Raw genomic sequence first — 14,028 nt, 5'->3', positions numbered from 1 at the left:
CACTTGGCTCAATTGCAGCGGAGAAGGAGGGATGTGATAGAGTGTTTCACGCCCCCCCATCCGTCCATTCTCCCTCCTTTTCTCCCCCCCTTCTCTCTCTCCCTCTCTCTCCCTCCCTCCCTCTACTAGATAGTGGCTTCACCAGCAGGAGATGGGGGTGCAAGGAGCAGAACGAGTATTGCTGAGCTCCACAAAATAGGAAGAAAAGACTGCAGACCATCAGATCATTAGTGCTCTCCCATTTCCTCTCACCCTCCTCCTCCTCCTCCCTCACACTGTATTCATTCCATTTTTCTCCTCCTTTCCTTATCTCCTACGGCATGTCCTTCCCTTTCCTCTCTCTCTCTCTCTATCCCTCTCCCTCTTTCTCTTCAGTGCAGAGAGGAATATGCTGCGTTGGTCTGTGGAGAACAGTCTGCAGCAGCGTGCTCTGCTGTATCAGGTCTATACTTTTACGTCACACACACACACACACACAACACACACTGCAGGCTGTCGCGGCCGTGGCTTCAGTTTTTATGTTTACGTCTGAATCCAAACTATAATGACTAATTCACTTGGTCTGTGCTTGAGTCACCGGTGTGAGTGACAGAGCTCAGGAAAACTGACATTTAACCTTGGGGGAAAATTGTGTCTTTTGTCACCAACGGTTTCTAAGTCCAACGACTGACCAACGCTTTCCTTCTTTATTATTTTTATTATTTTGTCTCCTGTCCAATAAAGGAGATCCTGAACTTTCAGGAAGAGTTGTTTTTGAGAATACTGTGTTTCATGTTTGTTTTCTTTATGGTTCTTACTGGACCGCGCTGAGGACGTTTACCGAAATAGCGTCGCTGTCCGTGGTGCTGAAAGCGAGAGCGGATGTCGACCGCTTTGACTTCAGCACCACGGACAGCGCTAGTATAGGTCACACCGGTTGGTAAACAAATCTGTCCAAGAGCCACGAGGGGTCGTAGCAGAACGTTAATCCAGTACTGGTACTTCATATTTTTACATGTACTGCATATATACAAATAGTGCAAAATACTACTATTTTTTTTTTTTTTACATGTACTGCATATGGCACACATACAAATAGTGCAAAATACTACTATTTATATTCTATTTTGTGGTGGTGCTCTGACACACACACACACACACACACACACACCTTGAACTGGTGTAAGTCAACTCTCCTAAATGGGGCCGATGATAAATGATGTGTTACATAAGCAGCAGCTTCTTTCACTACTGTCAGTTTCCTGCTCTTTGTGACTGGGAATGACTAATGGTGCAGTCAGGTGTGTGCGTGTGTGCGTGTGTGTGTGTGTGTGTGTTTTTACAAACACACACACACACACATTTACTGTAGGATGAGCCTCATAAGCACACAACCTCACGCACTTTTTTTTTTTTTTTTTTACAAACACAGACGTTTGTGCAAATCCTAAAAGAGATGCACCATACATTAGTGCACGTGCACAGACACACACACAGTTCATTAAGTTAAATAGCTGAGTAAGTAAGCTCCTTGCAGTAGGAGAGAGAGTGATAGACCAGGGCGAGTGCAGTGATAGTCAAACGGGTCACGTCACAGCACACACACACACACACACACACACACACACACACACACACACAGTAGGTGTGTGTAGAGTGGACTTTACACTCACAGTACAGAACGTTACTCCCGTTCCAAGATAAAAGACAAGTTAATAACCTTATAGTACAGAGCAGTGGTTATCAACCGACGGCTCACAGGCCAAACCCAGCCCGCCGAACCGTCCAATCCGGTCCGTGACTGGATTCCAAAATTAACATCAAACAATAATGTTAGAGAAAATTATATTATATAATATAATTATATTTTTATTTTGAATTTTATTTGAATGTCCGCCCCCCCCCCCCCCCCCCTGTTGTAAAAGGGATTTTTTTAAAATTAAAATTACAAATATCTACTCCCCTTAAATGCTCGTCAAATCAAAATGTATTTTAAATCGTGAGTTACAACAGTGCCACCAACAGGTGTAAACACAAAGAAGTCACCATGGAAATCTGTCATTTTTACCTCGACCTTCCAGAATCAAAGCAGAATCTAAACACAATGACGTAAATCCTGCTAACTAGTTAGCTAGTAATGGCTAACTTTTAGCTATTTTCTTCCGCCTAGGCTAAGTAAACATTTCTCACCGTGTGTGAAATGTTTACATATAAGATATAAAATACACATATATTGACAGTTTAAAGCTGTAAGTTCTCAGGTGTCCTTCACCGTCCAAACACATTCTTTTTTGTTGTCGTGTCAATGCCAAAAAAAAAAAAAAAAAAAAAAAAGTTGTACCACACAAGGTACACACAGGCACACTATCAGTGTATCAGGTATAGCTGACTGTGCTGTGTGCACTTCCTGTGCTGAGGCACAGCTGTGGACCGAGTGTGATATCAGCAAAAAAAAAACAAAAAAACAAACATGGCTGCCAGGTCAACAACGAGGAAAAAAAATACGTTCAAATTTAGCAGCTTGACAAAAGCCTTACTGCTAAGAATCTACACCTGTGTGAAGGTGTACTATCAAAAAAAAAAAAAAAAAAAAAAAACTACACACACAACTCCGTACTCTTTATTTGTTGATGTTTTACCCTGCTGCTCCACTAGGGGGCCACGGACATAAACGACTGCAGTGAATAAGTTTTTGTTGTGTTTTTTTTTTTTTTTTGATAATTAATTGGAGTTACTTCGTCCTTTGAGCCATTTTAATGATCCTACATGTACTGCAAGACAATGATGTTAATTTACAGTAAGTAATTAATTAATGTTACTGAGTCATTAACAAAACTATTCATACTTACATATTATATCAAAATGCAGATTAGAAGGTTGGAGTTTTACTAATAATTTACTAGTTATTTTTATTGGATTTTGTGGGCGAAACAGTGGTGAAAAATTATCATTAATTATTATTATTTTTATTTATGGATTATGTTTTTTAAAAAGTGCACTGTTGGTAAGAAGCTGCGGCTGAAGTCACAGCCACTGAATATAAAAAAAAAAAAAAGACTTTTTTTAAATATTGACTTTTTATACCGACCCTGTGGTGAGTGTATTCAGACGGTGAAACCTGACGTCCCGGCTCTGACAGCAGTGTTTTCAACAATGGTCATAAATAAAGCAGATTCAAACATGAGAGAGAAAAAAAAGAGAGGGAGGGGTTGAGGGGGGCATGGATAAAAGGAACAAAGAGGCAGTGATAAATAAGCTTTTCGACCGATTTAGTAAAACAAACAATCGCTGGAGTTGTGTGACACTGAACAAACACTAAGACTGGTAATGACAGAGTCGGTGGTGAGGGGGTGTGGAGGGGGGGGTCATATTTGACATCATTTAAATGTTGAATCCAGAATATTGACATAAACGGGTTTATAACACAGTCATAGACACATTAATATTTTTTATAATTTTGACAATTTATGAGAGAGATCAGTGAAGAACCTAGTCCAGCACGGAGCGTTCAACAGTACTTTACCATTACAAGGGCAGAGAGAGGAAGAGAGAGAAAAGGGAGAGAGAGGGAGGGAGGGAGAGAGAGAAAGAGAGAGGGGGGGGGAGGCAGTGATGGATGGAGGGGCCTAAACCTGCAGTGTTGCACCTGGATATCTGCTTTAAACCCCTCCCTCCCTCCCTGACTCTCTCTCTCTCTCTCTCTCTCTCACACAAACACACACACACACACACAATCTATTCCTTAGCCTTACACCGTCACCTCGACTCTCACAGATATACGTCTAATCCTAATCCTCAGATTTAATCCCATCTTAATTCCAATCCTAACTTCAAACTAAAGTGTCAAGATCCAAACATTTCCCTGAACCTGAGGACCTGCAGAATGTCCTCACAAGGACAAGATGTCCCTCCAACAATGGTACTTGTCCAACCCCCCCCCTCCACACACACACACACACACACATACACACACGGTGCAGTGAATTCTCTGCATTCTTGCTCAGACCTGTTTTACTGCAGTGTGGGACACAGAGACCTCTAAAGGCGGAAGTGGGGAAATACAGGGAGCCAAACCACTGCAGTCCCCCCTCCCTTCCCTTCCCTTCCCCTGCTTTGTCTCCCCCCTCTATTTCAACCTTTAGCAGTCCTCCCTCCCTCCCTCCCTCCCTCCCTCAGTCCTCCTGGTGTCCTTTCTTTTTTTTCATTTCCACCCCTCTCCCCCTCTCCCCCTTTTTGTCCTTCTCTTCCCACAAACGTAGGGGACGCGGCCGTGTTCCTGTCAGAGACGTGAAGTTGAGCTCCTGGGATTGGAACCTCTCACCAGTCCTCTCTGTCAGGTTTGTCTCCATCGTCCTGGTCCTGGCCCGACGTCACCAACAGTCTTCAGTAAACCCCTGTGATCCAGACCCCACGGTGTGTCTCCCCCCTCACTGGGACCACACTCACCACCTCTGTACAGGACGGTGAGATCTGAGCACAGATTTTTGTGTAAATACAGGCAGAGCTACAGTATTGGAGTGGTGCAGCGGTTGTTTTCCTGGCTGTCATGCAGAAGTGAGTTCGATTCCGAGTCCTCCATCCAAGGCGGGGATGAATCACAACTTCTTCGGGAGGAATCAGAAGACGACCGCCGTACGTTTGCTACAGGAACGAGTCAAACTGAAACTGTAGGTTCAACAGAAGGTTCACAGTTCGATGCTGCTCGGACAGATGTGGTGACACTCCCCCCCCCTACCCCCTTCCCCTCCCCTCCATGAAGGGACACAACAACTGTAAACTGCTCCGTCCATTCAGCCAGGGCAGAGAGGCCTTTACTGCCTGACCACAGGGAGGCGCTGCAGCTATAACAACTTCAAATGACCAAACCAAACAACGCCTTTGAATATTGTGCTCTTGAATTCATTGATGCTACAGGTTAAAAGGTTCATGTCTCAATGTCCTGGTTATGAAAATGTAAGTAAATAGAATGAAATAAAAATCACATTTTAAGATTTTTTGTTTTTCAGTAGCTGTAATAACAGGGACCACACAATATTCTTGATCTTCACATTTTTTCGAAATGCAGTCATGGCACAATTCGGTGGGCCAGATTGGGCCTGCGGGCCGCCAGTTGATAATCACTGGTACAGAGCAAACAACATTCCACATAAGGTTTCCACCCTTTTTTTTCACAAATGAAGAGAATCAAATTGTAAATAAACAGAGAGGTGACCCCGATGAAATAAAATGGTAGAGAATCTAGAAGCTTCCACTTCTTCACCGTTCAGCCATGATTCTATCAGAACCTCTTTTGCTCATTCCTTGCTAGGAGCATTAAATAGAAAGAAGAAGAAAAAAAAACTTTCCTGCTAATTGTCTACCGTTTATAGATCATGGGAGGCACAGGGGAGAGGGAGAGAGGGAGACAAAGGGATGAGGATAAAAAAGGGAGCGACGTGGGGCTATAATTATGTCCAGCCAAATCACACATGAACTTGATAGAAGGTATTTTTATCCGGCAGGAACGTAGCAGGAAGCAGGAAGACGCGGGTTTATTTTGGTTCAAAGAGCATTTAATGAGGTTTTCTCTGGGAGGAAATAAAACACACGTACAACACGGACGTCCCAGGAGAGACCGAAAGAAGTCGGACCACGTCTGGAGTCATGTGACCACAGTACACTGAGCAGATACCACATGGTACCGGGGGGTCACGGGGGTCACGTATGACGGTTCTTCCTACAGTCTGCCTACTCGTCAACAGTCAGTGACACGTGTCATTAAACCGTCTTTTTTTTTTTAAATGTAAACACTTTATATCTGTCTCCTTTGGAATAAAACTGATGCATTCACAAAAATACCTGCGGTAGAGCACTGGGAGTTGTGTTAAATGTTGGAAAAATAATTTGGCGGACTTCAATGTAAATGTCTCTGTTATAAAAAAGTGGCGTTAAAAAACATTTCATTTACACAGATTTAAAAGAAAAAGAACATAAAAATTAAAAAAAGATATTAAAAAAAACACCAGAATTAAAAAAAACTTTAAAAAAAAGATATTTAAAAAAAACACCAGAATTAAAAAAAAAGACAAGCGCTGTCATTCAATGAAGAAATGTAATCCCACATATTATATACTCTGTAATCAGTGGATGGGGATTAATCTTAATTGCGTGGTAGGATGTCAGCTGCCTGTTAGAGATGCTGGTGAGTTGAGGAGACGAGGAGAGGAAAGAAGAAGAACGCAGAACAAAAGATTACGGAGCTGATGGAAGCGGAATTGAATAAAAGAAACATCTCCTGCAAATATGGGCGGTTGTGCAAAGACGTTATAACTGACAAAGATCAGCAGCAAAGAGAGGAAGGCGTCAACAGCAACAGCAGCATGTTTACTTTTAAAAAAGGAAAACGAAAAGCAGGAAGAGTCAGGCGTTCGTCATGGACTTATTAAAAAAGGCACAGGGTGAATTTAATTAGTCAAAATTAATATAATAATGGCGGGGACGGCGAGGGTGACGGTACGAGTCTCCATTTAAATGCTCAGGTTTCTAAACATGTTTGTTTGTTTAAGGAGGCCAACTGACTGACTGACTCACTGACTGACTGACTGACTGACTGACTGACTGACTGATCGGTTCAGTTCTGACAGGAACTATTTAACCAAAGAGCTGAAGAATAGTCTCAGCCCTGACAATACACTGATGTCTATCTCTTCTCAGTTCCACCCCCCAGTGGACAGATGAGGAGCTTACACCTCACCAAGTCACCAGTCGTTCTGACTTGTTTCACCAACACTGTCCTCATCTGTTCATTCAAACATGGATATAGTTCTACTCAGTTGAAGTGACTCTGTTTACTGGCAGTTTAACTTTTTTAAATGTATTGCTGTAAAAGCTCTGCTCACTTTCTGTTCAACAGATAATAATAAACAAACACCATTAAAGACGTGCTAGCAGGCCATTTAGATTTTGCGGCAATAAAATGCACAAGCAAAGCAGCAGAATGTTACAGGTGCGCGAGTTACGAAGCATGTTAGTGGCATGCTAATGCTACACTTAGGGTAGCAGATTAAAAGCCGTGCTAGCATACAGTACTGACAGCCCCAGTGGAAAAACCTGATCAAAGGTATGAAATAGGTCGGATTTTTTTTTTTTTCAGAATTATTTTTTTCCAGGAAAAAATAATTCTCCTCCTCGGTGAGGACACGTGTGTGTGTGTGTGTGTGTGTGTGTGTTTCTGTCTCCCTTCATTTTCAAGTTTGCATAGGTTTGGATATAAAAAAAACATACTGTAAGTGGGTATGTGCGTGTGTTGCATGCATAAGAGTCATCTGGTCAGTCTCCAGGTGATGAAGCTTCCCAGAGTGACACCAGTGATGAAGATGAGGATAAAGGCTGTGAAGGAGCTAATGGAGGAAACACCCGGCATGGAGGCCACGGCTAACGAGGAGAAACTGTTGATCTGTGAACACAGAGTTGTGGAAACCCAGCCTTTAAACCACATTTTCTCTGAACAGCGTGAGGTTTCGTTGACATAATACTGAGTGAAACTTTGACCAAAAACTCTCCAGTCAGCGTGTCTGTCTGAGAGGAGCTCTGATTGGTCACAGAGTCTGACTGAGGCATGACCGTGTGACATGTTATTGAGACAAAGTTTTTAATAAATAAATTTTAAAAAATCCCAAGTCTTTGTGTAATAGATAAAAACCATTTATAAAGTTTGATATAAAAATGTGTCAGTTGAAACATAATCAAACTGCCATTTAAATCAGTGCTTCTCAACCACTGGATCAGGGACCCATGCAAGGTAATAGATCATTTGGTACCGGGCCACACAGAACTTTATTTTATTATTATTATTTTGAATAATTATTAATTTTTGTTAGCATGGAAAAGTGCATAATTGTGTTGTTGTGCATTTTTGTGTCCAGTTATGCCCGTCACACACATACCTCAAAGTTGTCCTGCGTAAAAGCACTTTTATAAATGTGATGTTTATACCCTGGTCAGTTTTTAAATAATCTTAAATAATTTTACAGCTGGGTTAAAGTTGAGACTTTTCACATGTTTCAAAATGAAACAGGCCGTTACTGCTGTAAACACAGTGAATCCCAACAATTATATGCAGTGGAAGTGGGAACATTTTTCTTTTGGTTCTCAACTTCAGTGAGCCTTTGAGTAGAATGTATCTGGTGACATAACAGCTCCCCCTGCTGATCAAGCTGTGGTGATGTGCAACATTCAACTTACCCATCCTCCATGTTCCCGAATCCAGCTCAAAAGGTTATTTTTGAAGAAGTCCACAGTCCACATCAGGATCTCTCGCACTGACTGAGGCAGGTGAACCTCCACCATCTGATGGGCACAAGAACACACAGACTATCAGGCCATTTCACTCCGACTTGAACAGAGTAAACGAGCTACAACAGTCCTGGTACAGACACCAGAACTAACGTTAGCTACAACAGTCCTGGTGCAGACACCAGAGCTAAAGTTAGCTACAACAGTCCTGGTACAGCCACCAGAGCTAACGTTCGCTCCAACAATCCTGGTCAGAACCCCAAAGCTAACGTTAGCTACAACACTCCTGTCCTGTATACATTTTTTACCTCACCTCGATGTCTATTCACTGACGTTCAACAGACTAAGCTGTAAAGACAACAAAAGTTATTTGTCCATAATTTCCCAAACCCGGTGGTTTGAGTGGTTAGCTGCTGTGGGCTACACTACATTCTGAATGATGTTGTTTCTAGCATGTTTCGTGGGATTTTGTTCTGTCACCGAAGTGTTCCAGGTAGGAAACGAGACGTTTTGTACTGAAAATGAGACTAAAAGATCTGGGACACAAACACATGTAGTGTAGACCAAATTATGATTCATGGACTAAAATGCCTTCAGGAAGAATCAGAAAAATCTCTTTCTTTACCTTCAGTGCTAGTTTTCCTGCCACGTAGAAGAGCACGGCGATCCTCTCCCAGGTGATGCCTTGCTCAAAAACTTTTTCAGCCACTTGCTTAAAACGGTCCCATTTAAAGCCGCTGCATTGCACCACTCCATCGATGGCACTGTAACCAGAGACACGAACGAAGACAAGGACAAGGGCGTCACTTTGGAAATACTTTGGAAATATGAAGTTCTTATTTCGCAGGGAGTATTACTCACTCCTGGAACTCGGTATCATCTCGCATCCTGTCACCAATGATCCGACACATGACGCCCAACTGGCTCACTATCTTCCTCTCCTGCTCACTTGTAACATCTACAACCAGCGGGGTAAGAGGCGGGACATCCTCTGAAGGAACATCCTTCAGTTCCTCTTCGATGACGCTGGAGGAGCGGAGGAAGTTAAAAGGCAAACTTTAATAACTTTAATTAAATATCTGAGTTATATGTCAAATTACAGATTAAATTAAAGTATGTTTTTGTCAGATGATGGTCCAGGCTTTGAAACCCAGGTTTTATCAACTGGGAGAGAAAGTTTCATACAGTTTTGTGTGTGTCCTGTGTGTTCAATAACAGTTGGACAGATTTGTTTTTATACAAAAACCTGACTTCCAAAAATTAACACATTCAGTTATTCATGTCTTAAACTTTGTTTACTGTTTCATCCTCTCATTGGAAAAAAAAACCCTCTTCATGTTCACCAAGGTTCAGACGGAGCGTCAGATACTGTGAACCACAACACACAGTTTTTCTCTCTCTGCTGAACAACATCTATCACAGTGCAAAGTGCAAAAACCTGAGCGTTTTCATGAACTGTGACAGAAAACGCTGACATTATTATCGTCTTCCTTGTATGAGTCATCACAGAGAAGTGTGTGTGTGTGTGTGTGTGTACGGTGTATAGGAAGTTACTTCCCGTAAACAGGTCAATCCTGTCACGGTAAAGTGAAACTGAAAGCTCCTGCAGTGAGATCTTAAAATAATTAACTATATAATTTATAATAATTATAATAATTAACTCAAAATAAAGCAGTCAACAAAACTATGTTGTATCATGGGTAATTAATCATTTGTTGAATCTGTTCCAAGTATCTTTATGTATTTGTTGGATTTATAGCAACACAGTCATGAGAATATTATCTATTGTTTAATCCGTTATTTCTTTTGTTTTAAAGAATAAACTTTTACCAACTATCTAACTATACTACTTGGCGGTAGATGACAGACACGTTCATTTTACACTTTCCAATTACACAATGTTGTAAAAAAAAAGATAAGTCAAAATATGCAATGACATTGTTTTAATGAGCCGAGAAGATCATTAAAAGCTTTATTTTGACGTTAGTTACGTGAAAATATTCCAAAAACCTCCACTAAATGAAAAATAAATAAATAAATAAATACAAAACTTACCAATACTTACACTTTGATGAGCGCCGTCCCTATTCTTTCATCTATTGGGGGGACATGTAGCTTTAGTTAACATTTTAGCCTTCTGCGATACAAAATAAAAATAAAAATAAAACTTCTACCGGCTTTTAAAAACTTACCGGACATGCCATTTCCTTCACACGACATCGTTGATTTCTGGGACGGAAACTCGTCGACACCTTGTTGCTGCTATGTCTGACAAAAAGTCGATACACTTTTATTGACAGCAACGTTTGTTATTTTACTTCATGAACCAATGAAACAAACGACAGACACTCACTGTGCCTCCGAGAAGCACCGCAGTGACGTCACACTGCTCTGTGAGTAGGCGGCGCCAAAACTGAGTTGTCCTTCAGATTAAACCGTTCGTGTGGAAACAAGAGTCTCCTAATATAGCAATCCGGAAGTGGGGACACAAGTCAGTATCGAAGAACCAGACGTTAGAATTCTTAAAAACACAGTTTCACTATTTCACAACAACTATATTTTGTTGGCGGCTTGAAAATTGGGTGGATTTTAAGCAAATGCGCACCGGACCAAAATCAAGCTCAAACACCGCAGACAAATACTTGAGTTGAATTAATGTGAGCCCGTGGTGCTAAGTCTGTCGATAGATGGCGGAATTGCCTCTATAGTACAGCATTTAACGGGCAAATCGTGTGAGAAGTCTCTGTGCGGAGAAGGGAACTCACATTGGAAGCTCCAATTACTCATGCTGCGAAGGATGCTGCACCCTTAGGGGAACATTTAATAAGGTAACCACCCCCTCTCCCAGCCCCACCAAAAGTTTTATGTGGTTGTATAAGAGGAAAATATTTTGTCACGGTTGAGTCGGGTAAATAAAAGTGACAAATTAAAATAATACAACAACAGAAAATCATAAAAATGAATATCACCAGAACTACTAATCAGCAGGTACTTTAAACCTGTATCACGGCAACAAGATGGTCTCATTTCAGACAGTGACCCTAACCTTCCTCATGCCGATTAAGTATTTTGTTGTGTTGCAGAAAAAAAAATTTACAAAGCTTTACAAAGCTTTACAAAGATGTGTTGACTTGACGGTACTTTTAGAGTGTAAAAAACAAACAGGTCTTGATGGTGTTGACGTCTGACAGACAGTAATTAAGAATCATGGAGTTTTCTGTGCCACAGCTCCCCATTAATAATGCCAAACAAACCAGTTCAGACAGGTTCATATCAAGAGTAGTTCATTCTTCAAATGTCTTCTGTCACCTGTCTTATCATGTTGCAGAACCTGATGACTCTGCTGCGTGTTATGACCTAGCGACTGGAGACTTGTTTATTGTTGATAATAACAGTTATTAATATGGGGGAGGTGTGAGGAGGGGTGAGAGGAGGAGGAGGCATTTTTGGAGAAGCTGGGTTCAGAGCAATAAGTTTAGAAGGAATTACTGCAATTGTGTTTCACTAAAGGTTCTTCAGAGCACTGAGGAACCTTTAACCAAAGAAACATTGAACTGTTTTTAGAGCAAACATCATTTCCCAAAATGCAGGCATTGCGTTATTGTGTTTTCAACATCGGAGGTAAAACCAGTAACCATTTTTACAGAGATTACATAATTATGCAAATATCGGACAGCCCTGATTATCAGTGATCTCTTCTGCCTTAAGTGGCAATGCTGTTCTCTATATGTGCAGGGTCCAGGTATGTGTAGGGCCTGTCCAGTCCTGAGTTCCTTGCACTTATGGCTTCACTGATGTCAGACAGCTCTGCCTGAAACTGCTCAATCATCTTTTTGACTGCAGGCTCGCTGAATCGTTCAGGGTAATGACCCAGTGGAACCTGCAAACGGCGACAAAAGAGTGGATTTTTATAGTGTAGTACAATGAGTTTTTTCCAAATATTTTATTTATAATTTGCTGTATGAAAAACAAACTTACAAAGGTTGAGTATCTCTGTGAAAGGACCCACAACATCATCACAGATTTGGCGGTATCACCACGGTTTGGAAGGGTCTCCAGAATCATCTTCATGTTTGACTGCCCCTTAGTGGTTGGAGGAGGTTTGCGCATCAGGGGTGGTGCATTGGGTAAGAAGAAGCTGTAGTCGAACTACAGTGAAACAGGCTTTAGTTTGGGTTCAGGGGTGAAATTCAAACTCCCCACAGTAACCTCACCTGTCCACTGTTGACGGCGGCGTGCTGGGCTGTGGTGGTGAAGATCGCCATGGTGATGAATCTGGTGACTTCCTCTGGAGTACTGAAGCGGTCTGGTATTCCTGTTTCAAAGGTTCTTTTTTATTTGTCTTTTCAAGGACATTTTACCACAAGTTGCTGCTAAATGAGCTGCTGACCATAGTGAAGTACACAAGTGAAGTACACAAGTGAAGTACACAAGTGTGTGTACTTCACTATGGTGCAGTCTTTTATTTTGTAGAATATTCTGGTTCTTAGAGCTTTGACTTTACTGACAGGACATGCCTGGAAGGAGGACATGCCCATAAATGTTCATATTGTTCACAGTGAAGAGGACAGGTTACGTACCTGAGGCTTTGTTTCCCAGAAAGCCATGTGTGAATATGTCGTTGATCCAGTCCTGAAGCTCAGTGTCTGCACAGACCTCACTGTCTGTTGGATAATAGTGCTCGACCACCGCTCTCACAAATCTATTAAAAAAGAAAAAAAAGAAAAAGTTGAAGTTGATCCACCCATCCATCCATCCATCCATCCATCCATCAATCAACCCATCCATCCATCCACCCATCAACCCATCTATCTATTCATCCATCCATCCATCCATCAACCCATCCATCCATCCACCCATCCATCCATCCATCCATCTATCCATCCATCCATCCATCCCTCCACCCATCCACCTATCCATCCATCCATCCATCCATCCATCTATCCATCTATCCATCCATCCATCCATCCATCCATCCATCTATCCATCCAAAGTGGTTCCTCATGAGCTCCATCAGCCCGTCGAATCCCAGCGAGCACTGAGGGTGAGTGACACAGAGATAACAACAGTAGGATGAACTGATGAAAACTTTACAGCTCAAATGTAGAAAATGAATTGAATTCAAAATAATCGGGATTTTCCTACCAGGGCTAGAGCTCCCCCAGGTTCCAGGAGACTCTTACGGCCTCCTACGTTTAAGACCATAGTGTCTTGAAAGTGTGAAATCAGGAGCTAAGGAAGAAAAAGATAGAATTCAGTTTGATGAAAGGATTGAAGATCATCGATGGGTTTGGATCTAGAACCATCTTTTATTTTCTCTCTTCCTGAAAAACATTTAAAAGGAAGAGGATTTCAGTCGTTAGACCAGACTATGACGCAGGTCGTGACCTGGACTGGAGCATGAAGAAGATAGAGAGAACGTGACTTTGTATTTTTTCCAGCAACTTCTGCTCTGCGCTCAAACCTTGTGGACTGGATGGATCTCAGGGAGGTTCCGAAAAGTGGCAATAATAAAGACCTCAGCCAGCAGGTGGGTGAACAGGAGGTGATGAGTGGATTCATGAACCATGAATTCTGTGTTTCTGAGGAACATCTTTGCGAGCAGCCAGTCGGTCTCCTCGTCACTCGGAAGAAAGATGGGATTCTGCTCAGAAGGTTTCTGCTGCAGCTGCATGTGAAGAGAACAATGTTTATTCTTCCTCATCGTACATAAATACATCTGCGTCGCCACACGCTGGCTGCCACCTGTATTGCTATTGGCTTCAGTTTGTTCTC

At 41.8% G+C, this 14,028-nt stretch overlaps 2 protein-coding genes across 6 annotated transcripts in view; both read right to left on the bottom strand.

The window, feature by feature from the left end:
• LOC103393523 (potassium voltage-gated channel subfamily C member 1-like) overlaps window positions 1-10,677 on the bottom strand; it is a 14,203-nt gene extending 3,526 nt beyond the window's left edge. For 2 of the 5 annotated variants that reach the window (XM_025064362.1, XM_025064363.1), the window contains exons 1-5: window positions 10,446-10,626; window positions 10,319-10,349; window positions 9,115-9,279; window positions 8,879-9,017; window positions 8,203-8,307 (exon numbers count right to left, since the gene is read on the bottom strand). In XM_025064362.1, the coding sequence (XP_024920130.1) occupies window positions 8,203-8,307; window positions 8,879-9,017; window positions 9,115-9,279; window positions 10,319-10,349; window positions 10,446-10,473 (468 nt within the window). In that variant the 5' untranslated portion in view covers window positions 10,474-10,626. Of the gene's footprint in view, window positions 1-5,996; window positions 7,415-8,202; window positions 8,308-8,878; window positions 9,018-9,114; window positions 9,280-10,318; window positions 10,350-10,445 lie in introns of those variants that run through there. The other 3 variants (XM_025064361.1, XM_025064360.1, XM_025064359.1) reach the window with 3 other exon arrangements.
• A 691-nt stretch (window positions 10,678-11,368) lies between these two features.
• The window catches only part of LOC103393539 (hydroperoxide isomerase ALOXE3-like), a 5,200-nt gene continuing 2,540 nt past the window's right edge, over window positions 11,369-14,028 (bottom strand). Inside the window, exons 7-14 of the mRNA XM_025064540.1 lie at window positions 13,999-14,025; window positions 13,718-13,921; window positions 13,399-13,485; window positions 13,238-13,291; window positions 12,834-13,023; window positions 12,468-12,568; window positions 12,232-12,402; window positions 11,369-12,133 (exon numbers count right to left, since the gene is read on the bottom strand). Coding sequence (XP_024920308.1) covers window positions 11,957-12,133; window positions 12,232-12,402; window positions 12,468-12,568; window positions 12,834-13,023; window positions 13,238-13,291; window positions 13,399-13,485; window positions 13,718-13,921; window positions 13,999-14,025 — 1,011 coding nt within the window. The 3' untranslated portion in view covers window positions 11,369-11,956. The remainder of the gene's footprint in view (window positions 12,134-12,231; window positions 12,403-12,467; window positions 12,569-12,833; window positions 13,024-13,237; window positions 13,292-13,398; window positions 13,486-13,717; window positions 13,922-13,998; window positions 14,026-14,028) is intronic.

The sequence above is a fragment of the Cynoglossus semilaevis genome, chromosome 17 (genome assembly GCF_000523025.1).
Source record: "Cynoglossus semilaevis isolate Cse_v1.0 chromosome 17, Cse_v1.0, whole genome shotgun sequence".
NCBI classification, from domain to species: domain Eukaryota; kingdom Metazoa; phylum Chordata; class Actinopteri; order Pleuronectiformes; family Cynoglossidae; genus Cynoglossus; species Cynoglossus semilaevis.
This window is presented reverse-complemented; position numbering and strand designations above follow the sequence as displayed.